We start from the raw sequence: 18735 nt of genomic DNA, 5'->3' as shown, positions 1-18735 counted from the left end.
CTCAAAAGCACGAAGCGTAAATAACTGTGGAACACAGCCTCTGTTGGCGTGTCGAGCCCAACCACAAAATATAGCAGTTTTCATTCCTTAGACTATGGGTTATTTACCCACTAAATATGGTTTAGAGCCGGCCAGTAGTTACCAAGAAATAAAATAAAACTAACAAACACATGCACCTACCTCATTTCTCTCCTGGAGTGAAACTACAAGTTCCCGTATTCTTACGCCTGGAGCTAATAATTTTCTATTGTATAAGAGTGAATGTGAATTTCTATCTGATGGTAAATTAAAAATGATTTATGTTTGGTGTGATTGTCACTCTCAGTTCTTCGAAGGATTTTATGGTGTTAAATTGATTATAATTCATATACTAAGGTGGGGTCATAATTTATGCGAAAAAAAATTGAGTAGTGGGATATAAAAATAATCAAAAACCGATATTAGTGTGCAATTAATAGTTTTCGGGCTCGATGAGATGAATAGTAGCACTTCCGTTGCCGTTTAAAGTCCAAAATCATTCCCAATTGGCATAGTGGGGTGAGGTGGGGGTAAAAAGGTGACATTATGGATTTTTATCATCACACTTTCTTTGCAATGTGTATCCTAAGTGGGGGAAAGGATTCAAATGTTTTCCATAAACATCTTCTTCCGGTTCGAAGAAACGGTGTTTCAGCTATTAATAAATGTAATAATATACATTCTGTACACCACTATTCCAGTCAAATTTCTTACTTACATCCCTAAGATCCTGTCTTTATACCTTTTTCGTATGTACACTTAAGAGCCTGCCTTATTAAAAAATAATGTAAAATTTACCATTTTTCTTTTGCTTGTTTATTCATAAGTGAAAGGAGATAATAAAATGCAACTTACCATAATTATAGATAATGTTGTACTGCAATAGAAAATATGAACCTGAAGAATTTTCAGTGTTGCCATCCATAGAAATTACAGTGTTGCCAGAATAACAATTTCCCTAAAATCTAAGTTAAGGCAGCGACTAGAGGAACGATCTCAACTGCACTTGGTTATGTATTGTGTTGTTTTGGTTTGCTGTGAACTACTTTTTAAATAACATTATTATTTAGTTTTAATAACGGTATGTTAAAACTATTTTGTTTATTACAAACTAAATACAACTATTATTTAAAAAGTAGTTCACAGGAAACCAAAACAACATGGTACGTAATCAAATGCAGTTGAGTTCGTTCCTCTAGTCACTGCCTTAACTTAGATTTTAGGGAAATTGTTATTCTGACAACACTGTAATTTATATAGATGGCAACACTGAAAATTCTTCAGGTTCATATTTTCTGTTGTAGTACAACATTATCTATGATTGTGGTAAGTTGCATTTTATTATGTTCTTTCACTTATGAAAAACAAGCAAAAGAAAAATTGTAAATTTTGTGTTATTTTTAGTAAGGCAGGCTCTTAAGTTTTCCTCCTTCCAAAACAGACTTCCAAATAAACACTCTAATTATACCTCTAGCATATCTCCGACCGAGAGACGTGCCTTGTTCATTTGAGACATCTCATCTTTTCATTCTTGGCCTATAGCTCTTGTCAAGTTTCTCATTGTTTAACTATCTCCATTCATCAACAATTTTAAACATGTAATTAATGTTAAAAGCCGAACTCTGTTTACCTGCGTGGTGCGTCGTGGAATCCGAAAAACCTTCATTGACTTTATTCTTAACAACATTGACAATGATGGGAGTCACGTTATATTCATAGTATAGTATTTCATAGTTAAGTTATCCCATTTCAGAAGCGAGCGAGCTTACAAAGCTATAAATTTTGACTTTTAGTACTGAAGATACATATATACAGGGTGGTCCATTTTAATCTTTCCACGGAAATGTCTCAAAAACGGTTGAACATAGATAAACCAAACAAAAACTCAAACAGGAAATGCCATGGCACAAATCGAATGGTATTGTCGCGGTGCCACCCTTCATGGAGGCCCAGGGCCCATTTTCGAAATTTTAAATGGAAACATGAAGCGAGCAGTACCTCGTTCGATAGATCTTCAGAAACTAAAAAGCGTTGTGGTAAAATATTTTTCATATCGCTTACCGTATTCAAAATGGCAGACAAGATACGTTGCTTGGATGATATAAAACGTCCAGTACCACTAATATGAAAACGGTTGGAGATAAATGAACAGAATAAAGCTCGTATACGAAGTCACAGAGGGTATTTATCCACTGCAAGAGAAAATGCAACGCAGAAAAAGATTATTAAACTATAAGTGACATATTGCAAAAGAGGAAATCTAATTCTTAGAAAATTATCTTTCCGATCTCCCTCCCTAAGTGGGTGAAGCAGGAATGAATGGTAAAATCTCAAATGAGAACCCCACGTTTACTAGCAATAGGTATGGTTTGTCTGAAATACTTGTATGTACAAGTGATTGGTACTGTAATAAAAATAAGGTGAAATTCGCTTTCAAGTTTAACACCATTTGTATTGCAAAGTGTGATTGGATGGGGAAAAAGAAGCAGCTGAAATGAGAATCAAAGGTTTAACAATACATTGTTGTAACTTGCAAATATTTTGCCCGCCCTTTCGTCCCTGATAATTTAACGCAACGCGTGCAAGATGTCTGGGAGGCATCTGCATCAGTATGAACCGTTTCGTCATTGAGGATCACAACTGAAATTACCGCTGAAAGTTATTCGGAATGTAACTGGACAACATCTCAGTGAAGCTAATTTCTATCACATGCAAAAAGACACAGAAGAAGAAGAATCGAATCAGTATCGTGCAGACGACTGTTGAACAAAACCAACTTTGTATACATTATTCTAAAATTGCATTGTTCGACAAATTTGTTTCGCATTTCAGTTGATTCATTTTTACATCAAATCATTGCCTGCAATCAAAAAGGAAAGATACCATTAAACAAGATACCATTTTACCTACTTTTCCCCATTACAGAGATATCGAACTAGGATTCTCATTTGCAATTTCCCCGTCTTCTCGCTTCTCACTTAGAAAGGAAGGTTGGAGCGATAATTTTCTAGGAATTAGATTTTCTCCTTTGTATTATGGCACTTTAACTCTAATCATCTTTTCCTCTGTTGCAACATTCTCGACACGTGCAATGATAAATACCCTCTGTGATTTCCTATTCGAATTTTTGTTCTGTTCATTTATCTTTAACCGTTTTCAAATTAATGGTACTGAACGTTTTATCTGACATGTCTTGGTGGTCATTTTGAAAACGGTGACCCATATAAACAATCTTTTGCAACAGCGCTCTTTAGTTTTTAAGAATATACCGAACGAAGTATCACTCACCCCATGTTTTAATTTACAAGTTTGAAGTAGGGCCCTGGACCCCCATAAAGGGGGCACCGCGACAATACCATTTGATGTGCCCCATGGCATTTTCTATTTGAGGTTTTTGTTCGGTTCGTTTATGTTAACTGTTTTCATATTAGTGGTACAGGATGTTTTATGTGATACAGGCAACCTGCCTTGGCGGCCATATTAAATACGGTGACCGATATAAAAATCTTTTGTTGCAACGCTTTTTAGCTTTTTAAAGAACTATCGAACAACGTATCACTTGACCCATGTTTCCTTTTAAAATTTTAAAGTTGGGCCCCGCGCTCCCATGAAAGGAGGCCCTGAGGGGCACTGCGACATCACTATTCGATTTGCCCCATGGTATTTCCCATTTGAGTTTTTGTTTGGTTCATCTACGTTCAACTGTTTCTGAGATATTTCCGTGAAAAAATTAAAATGGGCCACCCTGTATATTGCAAACCAGAAGAGAAACAAATATGGAATAAATTCTGCCAAAAACGGTGAAGAAGATCACGCGACTCGATGTTTGGGATATGGATAGTCACTCTTAAACTCACCGTTACCCTGATATTAACAGATTGACTTCATTAAATGACTTGGTAGTGAAAATTGAAGAAACAAAAGTGCATATCCTTTTGTTATAGGCAACCATCACCACTTTGTTACTGTGCAGATTGCATAGAAGCCAGAGAATGTTATAAATTTTAAATGGAATATGGATAGCCACCTTTAAAGTCACCGTTACCCGTAATAATGTTAACGGATTGACTTCACTAACGAACTCGGCCCAGATAACAACACAAGCAAAAGAACCTATCCTTCTATTATAGGCAACCAACATTTCTTTGCTACTGTACAGGTTGCAGAGAAGCCAGTAAATGTTATAAATTTTAAAGGGGATATGGATAACCACCTTTAAAGTCACCGTTACCCGTAATGATGTTAACAGATTGACTCTATTAAGAAATTCGGCCGAGATAACTGCAGAAAGGGATATATCGTTTATCATAGGCACCCAACATTTCTTTCTTATTGTGCAAGTTGCATAGGAGCTAGGAATTTTTCCATTTTAAATGGGATGTAGATAGCCACCATTAAAGTTGCCGTTACCCGTGAACATGTTAACGGACGTTACCCATGAAGATATTAAAGGATTGACTCGGCCGAAATAATTGCACGAACAAAGGTGTATATCCTTTCGTTATAGGCAACCATCATTTCTTTGTTATTGTACAGGTTGCATAGACGTCAGGGAAATGTTACAATTTTAAACGGGATATGGATAGCCATTGTTAAAGTCGCCGTTACCCATGAAGATGTTAACGGATTGACTCAATCGGCGGATACGACCGAGACAATCACTCTAGTTGTCTATTGAAAAAATGCTTTCGTTCAAGAATTGTCGTGTGGAGTGACGAACTTACTAACATTACTACCTAATAAGGCGAATTAGCGGGATCTTACTAAGTAGCAGTTCAAAAAATAATCCTAGAGTAATAACATGCTCGTCAATGTTGACACGAATAAAGTCAACGAAGTAGTGCACCATTTTCAAACGCCACGATACACCACTCAGGTAAACAAATTTTGATTTCTAATAGAAAATAGTGCGCTGAAATGCATACTTTAACATATTATGTATTTAACATTTTTCCATAATTACGTAAACTACCGTAATCATTCAAATAAAGAAACTGAAGTCAGTTGAGTATTGGTGCTCCACTGTAGTGTACCAAACACTCAATATCTGTCTCAATACACAAAGCTTGAGTGCCAAAACATCTCGATTCACTCAAGCAATAATAATAATTATCATTAATACCTCATTAGGCTGTTGTTGTATACTGAATTAACAAACGAAAGGCATGCACAAAAGGAAGAAATTCTTACAAGTACGAAAGAGAAACCAATAAGTGCAGTACAATATACGACAATATCACCCAAGTACAGTGCAGTAAAGACTTGTTAACTACGCCTCATCTTTATGAAACTTGCAAAAAAAAAAAAAAAAAAAAAAAAAAAAAAAAAAAAAAAAAACTTTAAGTTTTACGTTCCATGGTTATACCGCTAGGCTGATGATGAGAAATGAATGAAATGGTGGAATGAAGAAAAAAGTGGGAGGAAACGGAAGAACCCGAGAAAACCGACACACATGTGTTTGTCCACCACAAAGCTCACATGGCGCGAGCTACGATCAAACCAGGGACCCCACGCACCAGAGGTGAACGCTCTACCACTGAGCCACCGCAGCCCCTATGGAACCTGCAGTCTCCGATGTAACATACCTCACATATTACACCACAAATGAGCCACCTGCACATCTTGTTAATACTTGCCTTACAATATAATACAGAGAAAATATATATTTCTGATTTTAATGAATTGATTTCACACGAGGTTACCTTACTGAAAATTAAAAACACTTCGGGATGTAAAGCGTATCAACTACTATACTTTTACAGAATATATACAAAAAATAATTGAACATGTATTTTTTTAAGTAAAGAGCAGTTGTATCGGGGATTTTGTTCTTGAATTGGTTCTATTATTCCCTAACTTTTCACGGTTCGTCTTCCATGTTCTTTAGGACTTAGGAGTACTACAGTAACTTGCGGCTGACTCCAGTAACTGTTCACTTAAGAATGATAAATTTAAAAGCTAACTAGCTCTATGGCCTATGGAACCAGGAGGTTCAACGCTGCGTTCACAAAACTCTCCACTGACTTCTATCCTTAACCAACTGGATCCAGTTTTTACTTTGTATTCTATTTCTTCCAGATCCATCTTAATACTGTCCTCTCATCTGCGCCTAGGTTTTCCCAATGGTCGTTTTCCGACTGAATTTCCAGTCAAATCATTGAAAACGTTCCTACTTTCTTCCATCCTGGCTACATGACTTGCCCACCTCAGCCTCCTAGATTTGATGACCCTAACAATGTTTCGCAAACGGTATAAATTATGTAGTTCGTCGTTATGAAGTTTTCAGCATTCCTAATTCCCGTTCCCCTTGGATCCGAATATTCGTCTCAGGATCTTTTCTCAAACAATTTCAGTCTACGTTTTTACCTCAGAGTAAGCGACCATGTTTCGCATGGTAAGTTTAGGAGTGAAAATTTACAATAATTTCACCAAACAATTGCTAAATAACAATAAGTCCAGACCAGAGATCAGTGGATGTGCCAAGGAAATCAATACTAAAATGGGTACACATTTCCTGTCATTTTGAAAAAATGTACTCTAAATCTCTGATATATAATTCAGGGCTAAAATTTACCTCCAAAGCTCCAATTTATCTACAATAATTTAGCGTGCAAGTTTAGCATATTGTGGTTTTAAGGGCTTATCTGGTTGCAATGGTGTGAACGAACTTTGAGGAGTTGGCTGAAATTCGGCTTAAATGTGGAAAGGACTATGTAGATTCTATATTTCAAAAGCAAATTGCCCTAAAATGGATGGAATACAGTCATAAAGCACGGTCCTAAAATGGATGGAATATAGTCATAAAGCACGGTCCTAAAATGGATGGAATATAGTCATAAAGCACGAAACATGCACATGAAAGTCAATGAAAAACTGAAGTCGTACACATATCTCAAAAACTATAATCAAGGAGATGCTTTGCAATAATTGAAAGCTTATTGCAAAGACATAATGAAGAGCTTAAGAACAATGTATATCATGTAAGGTAAATATGGATAGAATATTGTCAAAAGTGAAGTTGAGTAAAAAAAAAAATAATAATGATAAAGTATATTCATCTTTTCAAATTACCCAGTGCGCCCCAGGCGAAAGTTACGTGCTTGAAATACGCATCTTCGATTTGGAATCTCCAAACTCGATTTAGCAGGCAACGTGACTTTTGATCTGATCATGTGACACAGTGTGTTTCTTATGGCAAACCGCATAGGCCCTTTATAAAAACAGAAAAAAAATACATGTTATCTTGTTGTTTTACTAAAGAGGATACGAAGAATGCTAGAGGAGATAAATATATGTTAAAATCCTTATTAATGGCAATGCATTACATGGGAGTTTGAAACTATATGAACAGTGTGGGAAAAAGAGACTATCTCAACTTGTTCTTACCAACTGAAGCTTGTAGAAACTTGGGTCCTATCCTCGAGTCCAAACCAATTGCTTGTGCAACTTCAGAAACATCAGCCCCTGTTGCTTCGCACACTGCTGATAGGGAATTGATACTCGAAATCCTCTGTGCTAAAAATGCGTTCGCTGCCTGTGAAACATTAAGAGTAAAACAATGTGTATGAGAAATCAGAACAACACAAATTTAGCTATAATCATATACTCCATATGCAGGATTATTCTAAATTAATTTTGAAGCTATATTTCGTATAGAGTTTAAAGAAGTAGCCATTGATCATACGAAAAAAATAGGCTCCTAGATTTTGTATAGTATGCAAGAGAGCGCTTTAAATGATTTGCTTCTTCTCCTCAACGCTCAGTTGCTTGTTTATGCTCGGAATGACAACGCGTGAAGAAAAGGTGCTTCCTCGAAAAATGAAAATGAAATCTATAAGTTTTACGTCCCACGGTTATGCCGGCTAGGCTAAAGGAGACGGTGATGATCAGAAATGAATGAAATGGTGGAATGAAGAAAGTGGGAGGAAACGGGAGAACCCTGAGGAAACCCATACACACGAGTTTGTCCACCACAAAGTTCACTTGGCGCGTATATATATAACTTAAATTTTCATTCTGTATTAAAGTATGGGTTGATGTTTTGGAGAAGTAACCCCAAAAGTCTTGTTATCTTTAGACTACAAAAGAAAGTGGTAAGGATACTAGCAGGAGTAAAATGGAACTCCCCATGCAGAAATATTTTTAAAGAACTTGAAATAGTGATTCTTCCTTCCATGTGTTTGTTTGAAATATTAACATATTTTTGAAAAAATAGTACCGAATTTACTGTCACCAAAGATACCCAGTGTTACAACACAGGAAGTAAAGAAGATATTCACTTGCATACACACAGAACAAACATATATAATAAATCAATCGCACATAAACACACACTATTATATAATCTGCTTCTACCATTTATAAAGAATCAGGCTTCTGTTAATAACTTTAAAATCAAACTTAAAAGTTGTTTGGTAGAACAATGATTTTACTCTATTGAAGAATATATTCAAAATAATTTGCATATGTAAAAATAAAATGTATAATAGGGTATATTAGTGAATTTACAGTCCTTCAAATGTCATAGTTATATATATATATATATATATATATATTATATTTCAAATCAACATGTCCAATTTCGTTGTATGACGAGTAACGGATGCAATAAATGAATGAATAAATGACTACTACTAATTACCAATTTGGAAAGTTCTGAGGACCAGGTATTCATTGTGATGATGCGATCGCTAGGGAGCCAGTGTTCGTACACCCAACGAAGTTCCTCGATAGCAGCCTGTCCCTCAGTGGTGTCTTCACCACCAATCAGAACACGATCGGCGTTCAACAGATCCTCTATGGCGGTGCCTTCAGCAAGGAACTCAGGATTTGACAATATCTGTTGCATAGAAATAAAAATAAATGGTAACTAAATTTTGCATTAAAATTCTGGAAATAACATAATTTCAAACAAAATGATATATTACTCCTACAACTACATGAGGTAGTGGTTGAAAGTTACGTTGTGTTCGATAGCTACCATAAGAAAAGACGTACACGAATTTTGAAATCAAATTACAGGCTTTCAAATGCTAATGAATATATATATATATATATATATATATATATATATATATGTGTGTGTGTGTGTAGGAAATCACGACGAAAAAATACAGGAGCTTTCGTGAAGCTGCGAAAAAGGAACATTTCAATTATCCAATAGGTGGAAATAAAAAAAAATCACTTGGAAAGCACACCAAATGTTATATGAACATCTGAAATATAAAATACAATCTAAAATGTAAACATTTTGCACCTGGTGACTTTAAGGTAACTCGACTATGTGTAACATACTCTACAATTATTTGCCTACAGTTAGTGCAAAAACTATTGATACATCTAAATAAATTATTTATAAGTCTTTAAAATCAATATTCCATACAACTTTTTAATGAATATGACGAAACTAGTTTATTTTTTGGTCCATTTTGTAGGTGTATGAATACTTTTTGCGCTAACTGTATATTGTTTGGTGTAATTATCTTTAGACAATAAGCAGGAAAGGACGAAGCACAGAAGAGTCTCCATTCAACCACCCTACTGTGGAGACAAAAGGCACTCCAACCACCCACAATTTATTTCCTTATGTTATTTTCACAAGTGGAAGTACAATGCCAGAAAATATAGCAAGTTTCGTTAAAATGTAGGAAACGTAGGAGCATTGGAAAGCCTGAAATTATGTGTAACATATTTTTTTTAAGTACATATTTTGCTATAAGCAGTGTTCGAAGTGGAAAAGAAAAAAGCAGAGGCAGTATGTTTTATTATGATTTTGACTCGACACACTATCTACATGCTGAAATACAATGAGCGTATGTTGCCTAAAAGATTGCATTTCTATTTACATAATGACTCAAAATCATTGAAGAACTTTTCGTAGTTAGGGGTGGGGCATGAAGAAGCTTTGCCCACGTCCCCAACGTTCTGCGAATAATAATAACAAAATATCCCTTTATATTGTGTTATATTGAATTGTACACAAAGATGCTCTAAAACCGATTTTATTAATTACAATTTTTAAACAATTTCCCACAGGTAAACTCCGGGACTTTCCACTCGACTGAGGTATTCCAGTCCCCCAGAAGGTAGAGCTCCTTCGTGGCTAAGCGATTAGCGTACGCGCCTTTGGCGTGGGAGACCCGGGTTCCATTCCCAGCGGGAGCTCATGTGGTTCGGATTCCACGTTAATCAGTAGGACCAGTCTCACATAGCCTCGCTGCTGAACGGGACGTTAAACTCAAAATCGACTTAACTCCTCCGGGAGGTTGTTATTTAATTATTAGAAAGACGCAAAAATACGTTTTAATGAAAGTATATAAGCTCCATCAATTTAATGTTCTTGACACACCACACAATAACCGAATACTTAAGCAAAGTAACACACTTTTTTTATTGCATAAACTATATATATATATATACAGATGGTGATCAGAAAAATGAAAACAACTGTAGTTGGCAACACGTCAGATGTATGGGTTGGTAGTGGTGTCGTGACGGCCGCAGCGCCGTACCGCTGGTGGTGGTGTGTTAGGTCGGTCTCCATACTACGTCAGGCGCAGTGGAACAGCAGTATCCAGTGGCTGCAGCAGACGAAGGTAGTGTAAAATGGGAGACCTCTCAGATTTTCAAAGAGGGCAAATTGTTGGTGCGCGGTTATGTGGAGTGAGTGTGACGGCAGTGGCTACTGTGTTAGGTGTGTCGCGTGGGATAGTGTCGAAGGTGATGACGGCTACACAACACACGGGAAATCCACATCGGGGAAGCGGAACAGTGGGCGGAAGAAAATCATGAGTGACAGGTCACGCCGGGTATTAAAGCACATTGTCACGCAGAACCGTCGTGCCACTGCGGAGCAAGTGACGGAGGAACTCAATTAGCACCTCCCCCACCCTGTTTCGACAATCACAGTCCGCCGCGAATTACATGACATGAACTTACGGGGTCGTGTTGCACGGGCCAAACCGCTCGTCAGGGACCATAACGCTTTTGCACGCCGCAAATGGTGCCGCGACCATGCAACTTGGACCGCTGAGGACTGGAAACGTGTGATATGGTCGGATGAGTCATCCTTCACCCTATTCCCAACCACGGGCCGTGTTTATGTGTGGAGAACGCCCAAAGAAGCTTATGATCTGCAGTGTCTTCGCCCAACTGTGAAACATGGCGGCGGCTCGATGATGCTGTGGGCCGCCATATCATGGTTTTCATTAGGTCCTGTGGTCACACTTAGCGGACGAATCACTGCCAACGATTATGTCGCAATTTTAGGACACCACTTGCATCCTATGGTCCGGATGTTGTTCCCGGACAACGACGCCATCTTCCAGGATGATAATGCACCCATCCACACAGCTGGGGTTGTTGCAGCGTGGTTTGAGGAACATCGGGATGAAGTTCGACACCTCTCCTGGCCCGCCCAATCTCCAGATCTCAACATAATTGAACATCTGTGGTCCGTCTTGGAAACACGACTCTGGCGAAGATTTCCACCTCCATCCTCTCTCACAGAACTGGCCGATACCCTGCACGAGGAATGGTGTAAAATTCCACTTGCTACCATTCACGACCTCTGTGCCTCCATCCCTCGTCGCATCAAGGCTGTTCTGAAGGCGAAAGGTGGCCCGACACCATATTAATCTGGTAAGTTGCAATTTCGTTCAGGTGTTTCCATTTTTCTGGTCACCATCTGTACATAAATACCGGAATCAGGCAGACACAAAAGAAGTCCCGACAAACTCTCAATATTTTGGATTTCAGTTTAAACGAGTCGCCTTAATATACTGCCTTTTGTTTGGATTGTGCCCATGACTTTTGTTGTTGTTGTTGTTGTGTGACCCTTAACTGCAACCGATACAACCAACACGAGTTCTTGCGTAGGAGCAAGGGATGAACTTCTTTGTAGACACCTTATTTTAAAAGCAAAAGGTAGGAAAACTATAACAATATGTTGATATTACCAACTTAAAAATTATTTTTATACAAGAAGTAAAATCTTTGACGTGCAAAGCAATTCGTCAATTACTGTCTATAAAAATGGATTTATTAAAGGTATACTACCATCCACTTTCCAGTGACGGTATGTCTTGATCACTGAAAAAGAAGAGGTGGTATGGCATACTACCGCACGCCTTCACACTTCGACCAGAATTGATAGATTGAAATAACTGGCATGGCGGATGTAGAGTATTGTTTATAAAAACCTGCAGGCACTTTACACTTTGTGAAGTCCTATGCTATTATTCACAGATAGGTTTTAAACAAAACAAATGCTTTTGATGATAAGATGATTTTAATAGTCTCTGCTACTTTCTTCAAGTGCTACGCCAGACTTATTGTGTATCTTCTCATCCTCTGACTGTCTGGGAGTAAAATAACATTACTTAGAAAACGTAGAAAAAAAGCAATTTACGAACAGTGATGTGGCATGGTGGGGAGGGGGGAAGGGGCGACGCAGTAAAGGGGTTCAACATTCGGGAGGAAAAAAGAAAAGAAAAGGAAAAGTAACAAAAAGTACTAAAAATCAAGGAAAAGCAGGGTTTATTTTTGAAATTTTTCTTACGTTTCGCGCAAACCATAGTGCTGCTTCTCTGCTAGTCTGTCGACCTTACTCATATGCGTGTGTGTATGTGGGGGGTGGGGAGGTCGTCGTCGTACACTCTCGTCTCCGGGGCGCTGATTTTCTACGGCACGACACTGTTTACGAATGACACTGATAATAAGAAACAATTGTACAAATGTTCTATAAAAAATTGAAATAACGATTTCATAAGTTAGTAGTAGGTACGTCACGTAAACACAGACAGACACTGAACACTAGGCAGAAAGAAAGAAAAGGATGAGAAAATACATTTTGAGTCTAGCGTAGAAGTTCAAGATGTTACTGAAGAAAGTAGCAGAGACTATTGAAACCATCTAACAAATAATTTGTTTTTTGACGGATACAAAGTCAGTATTCAAATTTATAAATATGTATCTTATAGCGTCCATCAGTACAAATATGTTATCTTCTTTGCTCAATTGAGATATTTACTTTGAGACTGTTCTATAATTTTCTACCTTAGTTGCAACAATATGACCCTTTAAAGAACGATGGATGGCTAAGTTTTTTGGAACAAGATTGTACCAACGTACTATTGTATGACATAGAAATAGTGAACAATTGCACGACTGGACGAAGAACCGAACCGGGGCCTCTGGTTTATCGTATCGATATGGTAATTACTACGCTACCCAGTTTGGTCCCTGAAGCCATATTTTTGAAATTGGTGTTCAGCTTCTCAGTCCACAATGACTAAACAATTCGTATGGAGCTTGGACAGCCCAGTGTACATTACACAACCGGTCTGACGGTTGAATTAAATTTATATGTAATAAATGAAGAAATCATCATCATCATAAAGGTATTCTGCCATTATTGACAGATCACTTGCTGAAACTGAGAAGCTTCCATGCTCTACGGTCTTCAGCTACCCTTTTCGTCTCCACGTACGATGTTTCTATTTTGATATCGTCCACTAATTGTAGTCTCCTTCGCCCCTTCCCTCCGTTTCCTGCCACCATACCCCGTAGCACGTTTCTCATGATGAAGTTCCTTCTTATCTAATCTCTCAACCAGTTTCTCTTCCTCTTCTTAATGAATCTATGGCTCAATCTTCCCCACCATTTCTAACATCCTCTCATTCGTTTTTCAATTGACCTAGCTGATTCTCTCCATTCTTCTCCACACCCACAGTTCGAAATGTGGAAATAACCGATTTTATATCACATCAATTCCTTTATAGGTGTGAATTTCATTATACACAAAGAATGAAAAAAAAAACAACTGGACCGAGTGTCGAACCCGGGTCTCAGGTTTATCATGTCGATGAGAACCACTACGCTACCCAGTGCGTTCCCTTGCGTACATTGATTTTTCAGGTATAGGGAAATTGTAAGATATAAAATCGGTTATTTCTCCTTCATTTAATGGGCTAATTGGGGCGAAAGAGTGTCCATAAAAATCGCCAATGCACTAAAGCAGGAATTGTTTTACGAACAATACAATAGGCATGCTTCATAAAGCTGAACGAAAGAATATGGACGAGTTTAAATTCTCATGTGTAGTTTTCGATAAAATTTACTCTTTTATGGACATAAAAATTATGCTGTACTATAACTACGCCACCAACAAAGAAAAAACAGATATTGAAGTATAACCATTAAGCTTTTCATTGTAACGTTAGCTCCCTTCTGCTATATGTTTAGTGTAAGCGCCTTTGGCACGGAAAACCTGAGTCGATTCCTGGCGAGATCTCATACGGTTCGGATCACAGAAAAAACTGTCCACAAATCACCCCAATGACGTGAGTGCCGCAAGTCAGCTGAAAACCCCTGACCCCTCCCCCCCAAAGGTTATTGCGTCAGAATTTTAATTTAATTTAGTTTTAAACTCAAAAGTCTGACCTCTACTCAACTCACCAGAGCATTCTAGATAAAATTTCAGTATCGAATATTTAACTGGTAGGTACACCCACCTGATACTGTACGCCTGGTTTATTATTTGACCTGAGAACGTGCAGTATGCTTTCCGCTGCGCGAACAGGAACCGTACTCTTCTCAACCACAATTTTGTTACCGGTGGCCACTTCAGCGATCATCCTGGCAGCACCTTCCACATATTTTAAGTCAGCCGCACGGCCCTGGAAAAAATTCATAGAGTGTAAATTTTTTCATACGACTTCTTCACAGTGCTAATAATAATAATACTAATAAAAGTAACATAAAGTTTAATAACCAGTAATAATAGGAACAACGTAAGGTTATTTAAAAATTTAGGTCTAGTGCCAATAAAGAACACTTAGTTTAGGAAGGTGGGAAGCTCGTGTTTCTACTACGTGAGAACATGTTATCATCGCAAGTGGTATTGTAGTGGAGGGGTGAAGGGGAGCATGATCGTTCAGTGGTAGAGCGTTTACCTCTGGTGCGTGGGGTTTCTGATTCGATACCCAGCTAAGTAAGCTAGTGTTGGACAATATCGTGTTTATGAGTTTTCTCGGATACTCCCATTTGCTAACACCTTCTCATTCCACCAATTCTTGCATCATAATTCATTTGCCTTAATCACCTGTCTCCCTTAGCCTAAAGGGTATAATACTGGGACGTTAAAGTCAAAGATTTCACTGGGGCTACGGTAGATCAGTGGTAGAGTGTTCCCGTCTAGTGTATGGGATCACTGATTCGATTCCAGTTCGCGCCAAATGAACTTTGTGGTGGACAATCATCGTGTGTGATGGTTTTCTAGACGTTCTCCAGTTTCCTCCCACTTGATTCATTCCATCGTTACACTCATTTTTCATTATCACCGTCTCCTTTAGCCTAGCCAGCATATTCGTAGGACGTAAAACTGAAATATTTCATTTCATTTTCATTTTCAGGGATTTTGCAAGTGATATTAAAGAAATTAACCTGCTTGAGGAATACAAAAATTCTTTGCCGTATGAATAAAACATCTAGTCCATATCAATCCAATCAGTCATGGATTGTTTGTTTATGGTTCACACTGAAATTCTGATATTAATTTTCCTCACTTTTCATGGTTAAGTAAGTACATTTTCCCTGACGCACGGGGGACACTATCTATTATGGTCAGGTTTAGGAAAAAAAAGGCCTCTACTAACCCTATAGCAGTCCAACGCTCTCATTTTAAATGTTTAGTACAGCATAAGTGTACTTTCTTACTGTAAATATTTATTATGTCTAACATTAAATGTATTTGGAATACAATAAAACATTAGTGTCAAACAACAATTAAACACTAACGTAATATCTCGGTATTGTCAATACATTTATAAACACAAACAATTAAACATACAGTCAGTGTCAAACGTCTGAGCACATTACTCATTTTTCAGAATTTTTCAGACACAATACACTGTATTCATAAAAAAAACCCTCTTTGTTGGACCTGTTTTGTAAAATAAATATCATTGTTCACATAAAGAAACGAAAATACACTGTTGTGTTTCCATTGAGACAAATTTGCTGAAGAAGCTTGCGTTTATGGAAGTTCCGATCCTTAGCTTTGATAAGAGCTTTACAAATCACAAGCATCTGGTTGATACGTTTATCAAACTCTTGTAAATCCAGCAGGTTTGACGAGCTTTCCCGAGATATTCAAAAATGAAATAAAATTTTTAAGTTTTACGTCCCACGCTTATGCTGGCTAGGCCAAAGGAGACGGTGATGATGAGAAATGAATGAAATGGTGGAATGAAGAAAGTGGGAGGAAACGGGAGTACCCCGAGAAAACCCACCAACACGGTATTAGTCCACCACAGAGCTCACTTGGCACGAGTTGGGATCGAACCAAGGACCCCATGAACCAGAGGTGAATGCTCTACTGAGCCACCGTGGCCCAAACTGAGATATTCAGTATTCGTTGGTATATGTCCACCGATTGCCACATGCAACTCACCCCACAAGAGCTCGATGGATGACTAACCGTGAGAATTTGGCGGCTACTCCATATTTGTGATGCGAGTCTGTTGCTTGGCAGATAATTACTGCATAACTTGGGAGAATGTTTGGGATTGTTATCCTGTTGTAGTACAAAGTTACGGCCCCAAATCCACGTTCCTAATGAAAATAATGCCTCACTCAAATTTTGTGATATATGTATTTTGTCAGTTATTCTGTTGATTTAATTTCAATCATCAAGTTGATTGCCTGTAAAACAATCTCACACAATGTCACTATCTTTTCCGTGTTTTACTGCCGGTGTTACACAGTTGGGATGAAAGCGCTTTTCAGAAGGGCGACGCACAAACATCTTGCATTGGGAACTGAAAAGCTGAAATTTAGATTCGTCGGTTCAGAGTACCATCTTCCATCGTTCATCGGTCTAGTTTTTGCCCAAGAGTACCTTTTTGCATGTTTTCTTCTTGAAGAAGTGGTTAAGACCACCGTCTCATCTGATATTGATTGGGAACGGCTCTTTCGTAATTCTCTTGCTATTTCGGAGCGATTAAAGGTCTTTTCCGTTTGCTTGTGGTTCTAATGAACTTATGCTTTCGTTTCTGTTTCGCATTTTATAGTACTTTCTAGTTCTTTATACTAATTTAGTAATTCATGCGAGTGAAAACAGCACGATCGCAGGGCACACATTCGCACCCAACTTAACCCATACACGGCACGACTGAATAACTGTTATTACGTTTTCTATTAAACCAACAACGTTTTCTATTAAAAAAAAAATTAAAAATAGTAAATAAACAGGGCTTTGTACAGACACAATGTTTTTTTAATTCGAAAATATTGAAAAGGCAGTAGTGTGGTCACACTTTTGAGGATGACTGTATATCATAATTTTGTGTATCTCTTTAATTACATACAACCAATAAACTTATATTATTTTCTTCTTTTATAGCATCTAAATTTTTTATTTAGTTTGTTCTTTCAAAGTCGTGAATTTACGTCCTTGTCAAATGTCTTTATTTCTAAAGATAACTATATTTTTTACAGCCTTTCTACCATCATCTCTTTAATCAGCATTGATTCTTTGAGGTATTTTCTGTCATCAGCTATAATGCTTGTTAACATCGCTTGAGTAGTAAGAATACTCTGAACACTTTCATGAAATCTGATTGCATTTTTCCTGACTCTTCTCTAAAATACATAAAATTTCTCTGATTTTTGGCACATTTTGAAGCATTTCCTTGACTAAATTTATTTTCCGTGACATTTCATGATCTTCCTTGATTTTCAAGTTCAGTGAAACCTTGTTTCTACCTACTTGCTTATGATCCTGCTTTTTTATTACCCCAACCTTTTCTCTACTCAACTCGAGCATGTCTTTTCCTTTGATTTCCAGACAAGGTATCCCACACACACTCCCCAAGCCAGATGCCTATCTCAATATTTAGATCGTGGGGCCACCGTGACTCAGTGGTAGAGTGTTCACCTCTGGTTCATGGGGTCCTCGGTTCGATCCCAGCTCGCGCCAAGTGAGCTTTGTGTTGGATAAACACCGCGTGCGTACGTTTTCTCAGGGTTCTCTCGTTTTCTTCTACTTCCTTCATTTCACCATTTCATTCATCTCTCGTCATCACAGTCTCCTTTAGCCTAGCAGGCATAACTGTGGGACGCAGAACTTAGAGATTTTTAAAATCCTTTTTTCCGGTTTCTACACTCTAAACGTCAGGAATCCCACAACTTCCCCCAGTAATCCCGCTATTGTTGGCATCATTTCTGGAAGGTCCCTCAAAACAAAATAGAACTTGGCTGTCGCATTTCACGCCAAAAAAAAGTCTTGTAACATGAGTCAGGTTTCCTTCCACAACCTCTTCAGCTTAGGCGGAAAAAAAAGTTAGGAGCCATGTAAATGTAGTAGAGAGCTTCACGAAAGAGAGAAATGTTGTATTTGACCAAGCAAAGTGTAAACCAGGTGCTAAGAATTGGTCCATGTGTTGTCATCGATGTGGGTGCCATTTTTTTGTTTCCTATGTACAGTCTTGTCATTTGTGCCACACAACAGTACAAAGTGCTCCCTCGTAATATTTAGACCTTATGAGCTGTACTTAGAATACATCATCTCACGCAAGAAATTAAAAAAAAAACTTCTTTTTTGCTCTTAGGAAGGATAGAATCTTTGCTAAAAATTACAGACTCTTGAATGGTTTCCACTTGGATATTACAAAGCTTTCTGCAACATTTTATGTAATATTAGCACTCTATTTGCTG

General features: G+C 37.8%; 1 protein-coding gene across 1 annotated transcript in view; it reads right to left on the bottom strand.

Annotated features, from left to right (window-relative positions):
* sgl (UDP-glucose 6-dehydrogenase sgl) overlaps window positions 1–18735 on the bottom strand; it is an 82802-nt gene that overhangs the window by 43080 nt on the left and 20987 nt on the right. The window contains exons 4-6 of the mRNA XM_081744739.1: window positions 14532–14696; window positions 8660–8857; window positions 7405–7552 (exon numbers count right to left, since the gene is read on the bottom strand). Of these exons, the coding sequence (XP_081600865.1) occupies window positions 7405–7552; window positions 8660–8857; window positions 14532–14696 (511 nt within the window). The remainder of the gene's footprint in view (window positions 1–7404; window positions 7553–8659; window positions 8858–14531; window positions 14697–18735) is intronic.

This window comes from Thermobia domestica, chromosome 17, assembly GCF_964235325.1.
Source record: "Thermobia domestica chromosome 17, izTheDome1.hap1.1, whole genome shotgun sequence".
Taxonomy (NCBI): Eukaryota; Metazoa; Arthropoda; class Insecta; order Zygentoma; family Lepismatidae; genus Thermobia; species Thermobia domestica.
The sequence above is the reverse complement of the archived record's forward strand: the minus strand, read 5'-3'. Positions and strand labels throughout refer to the sequence as shown.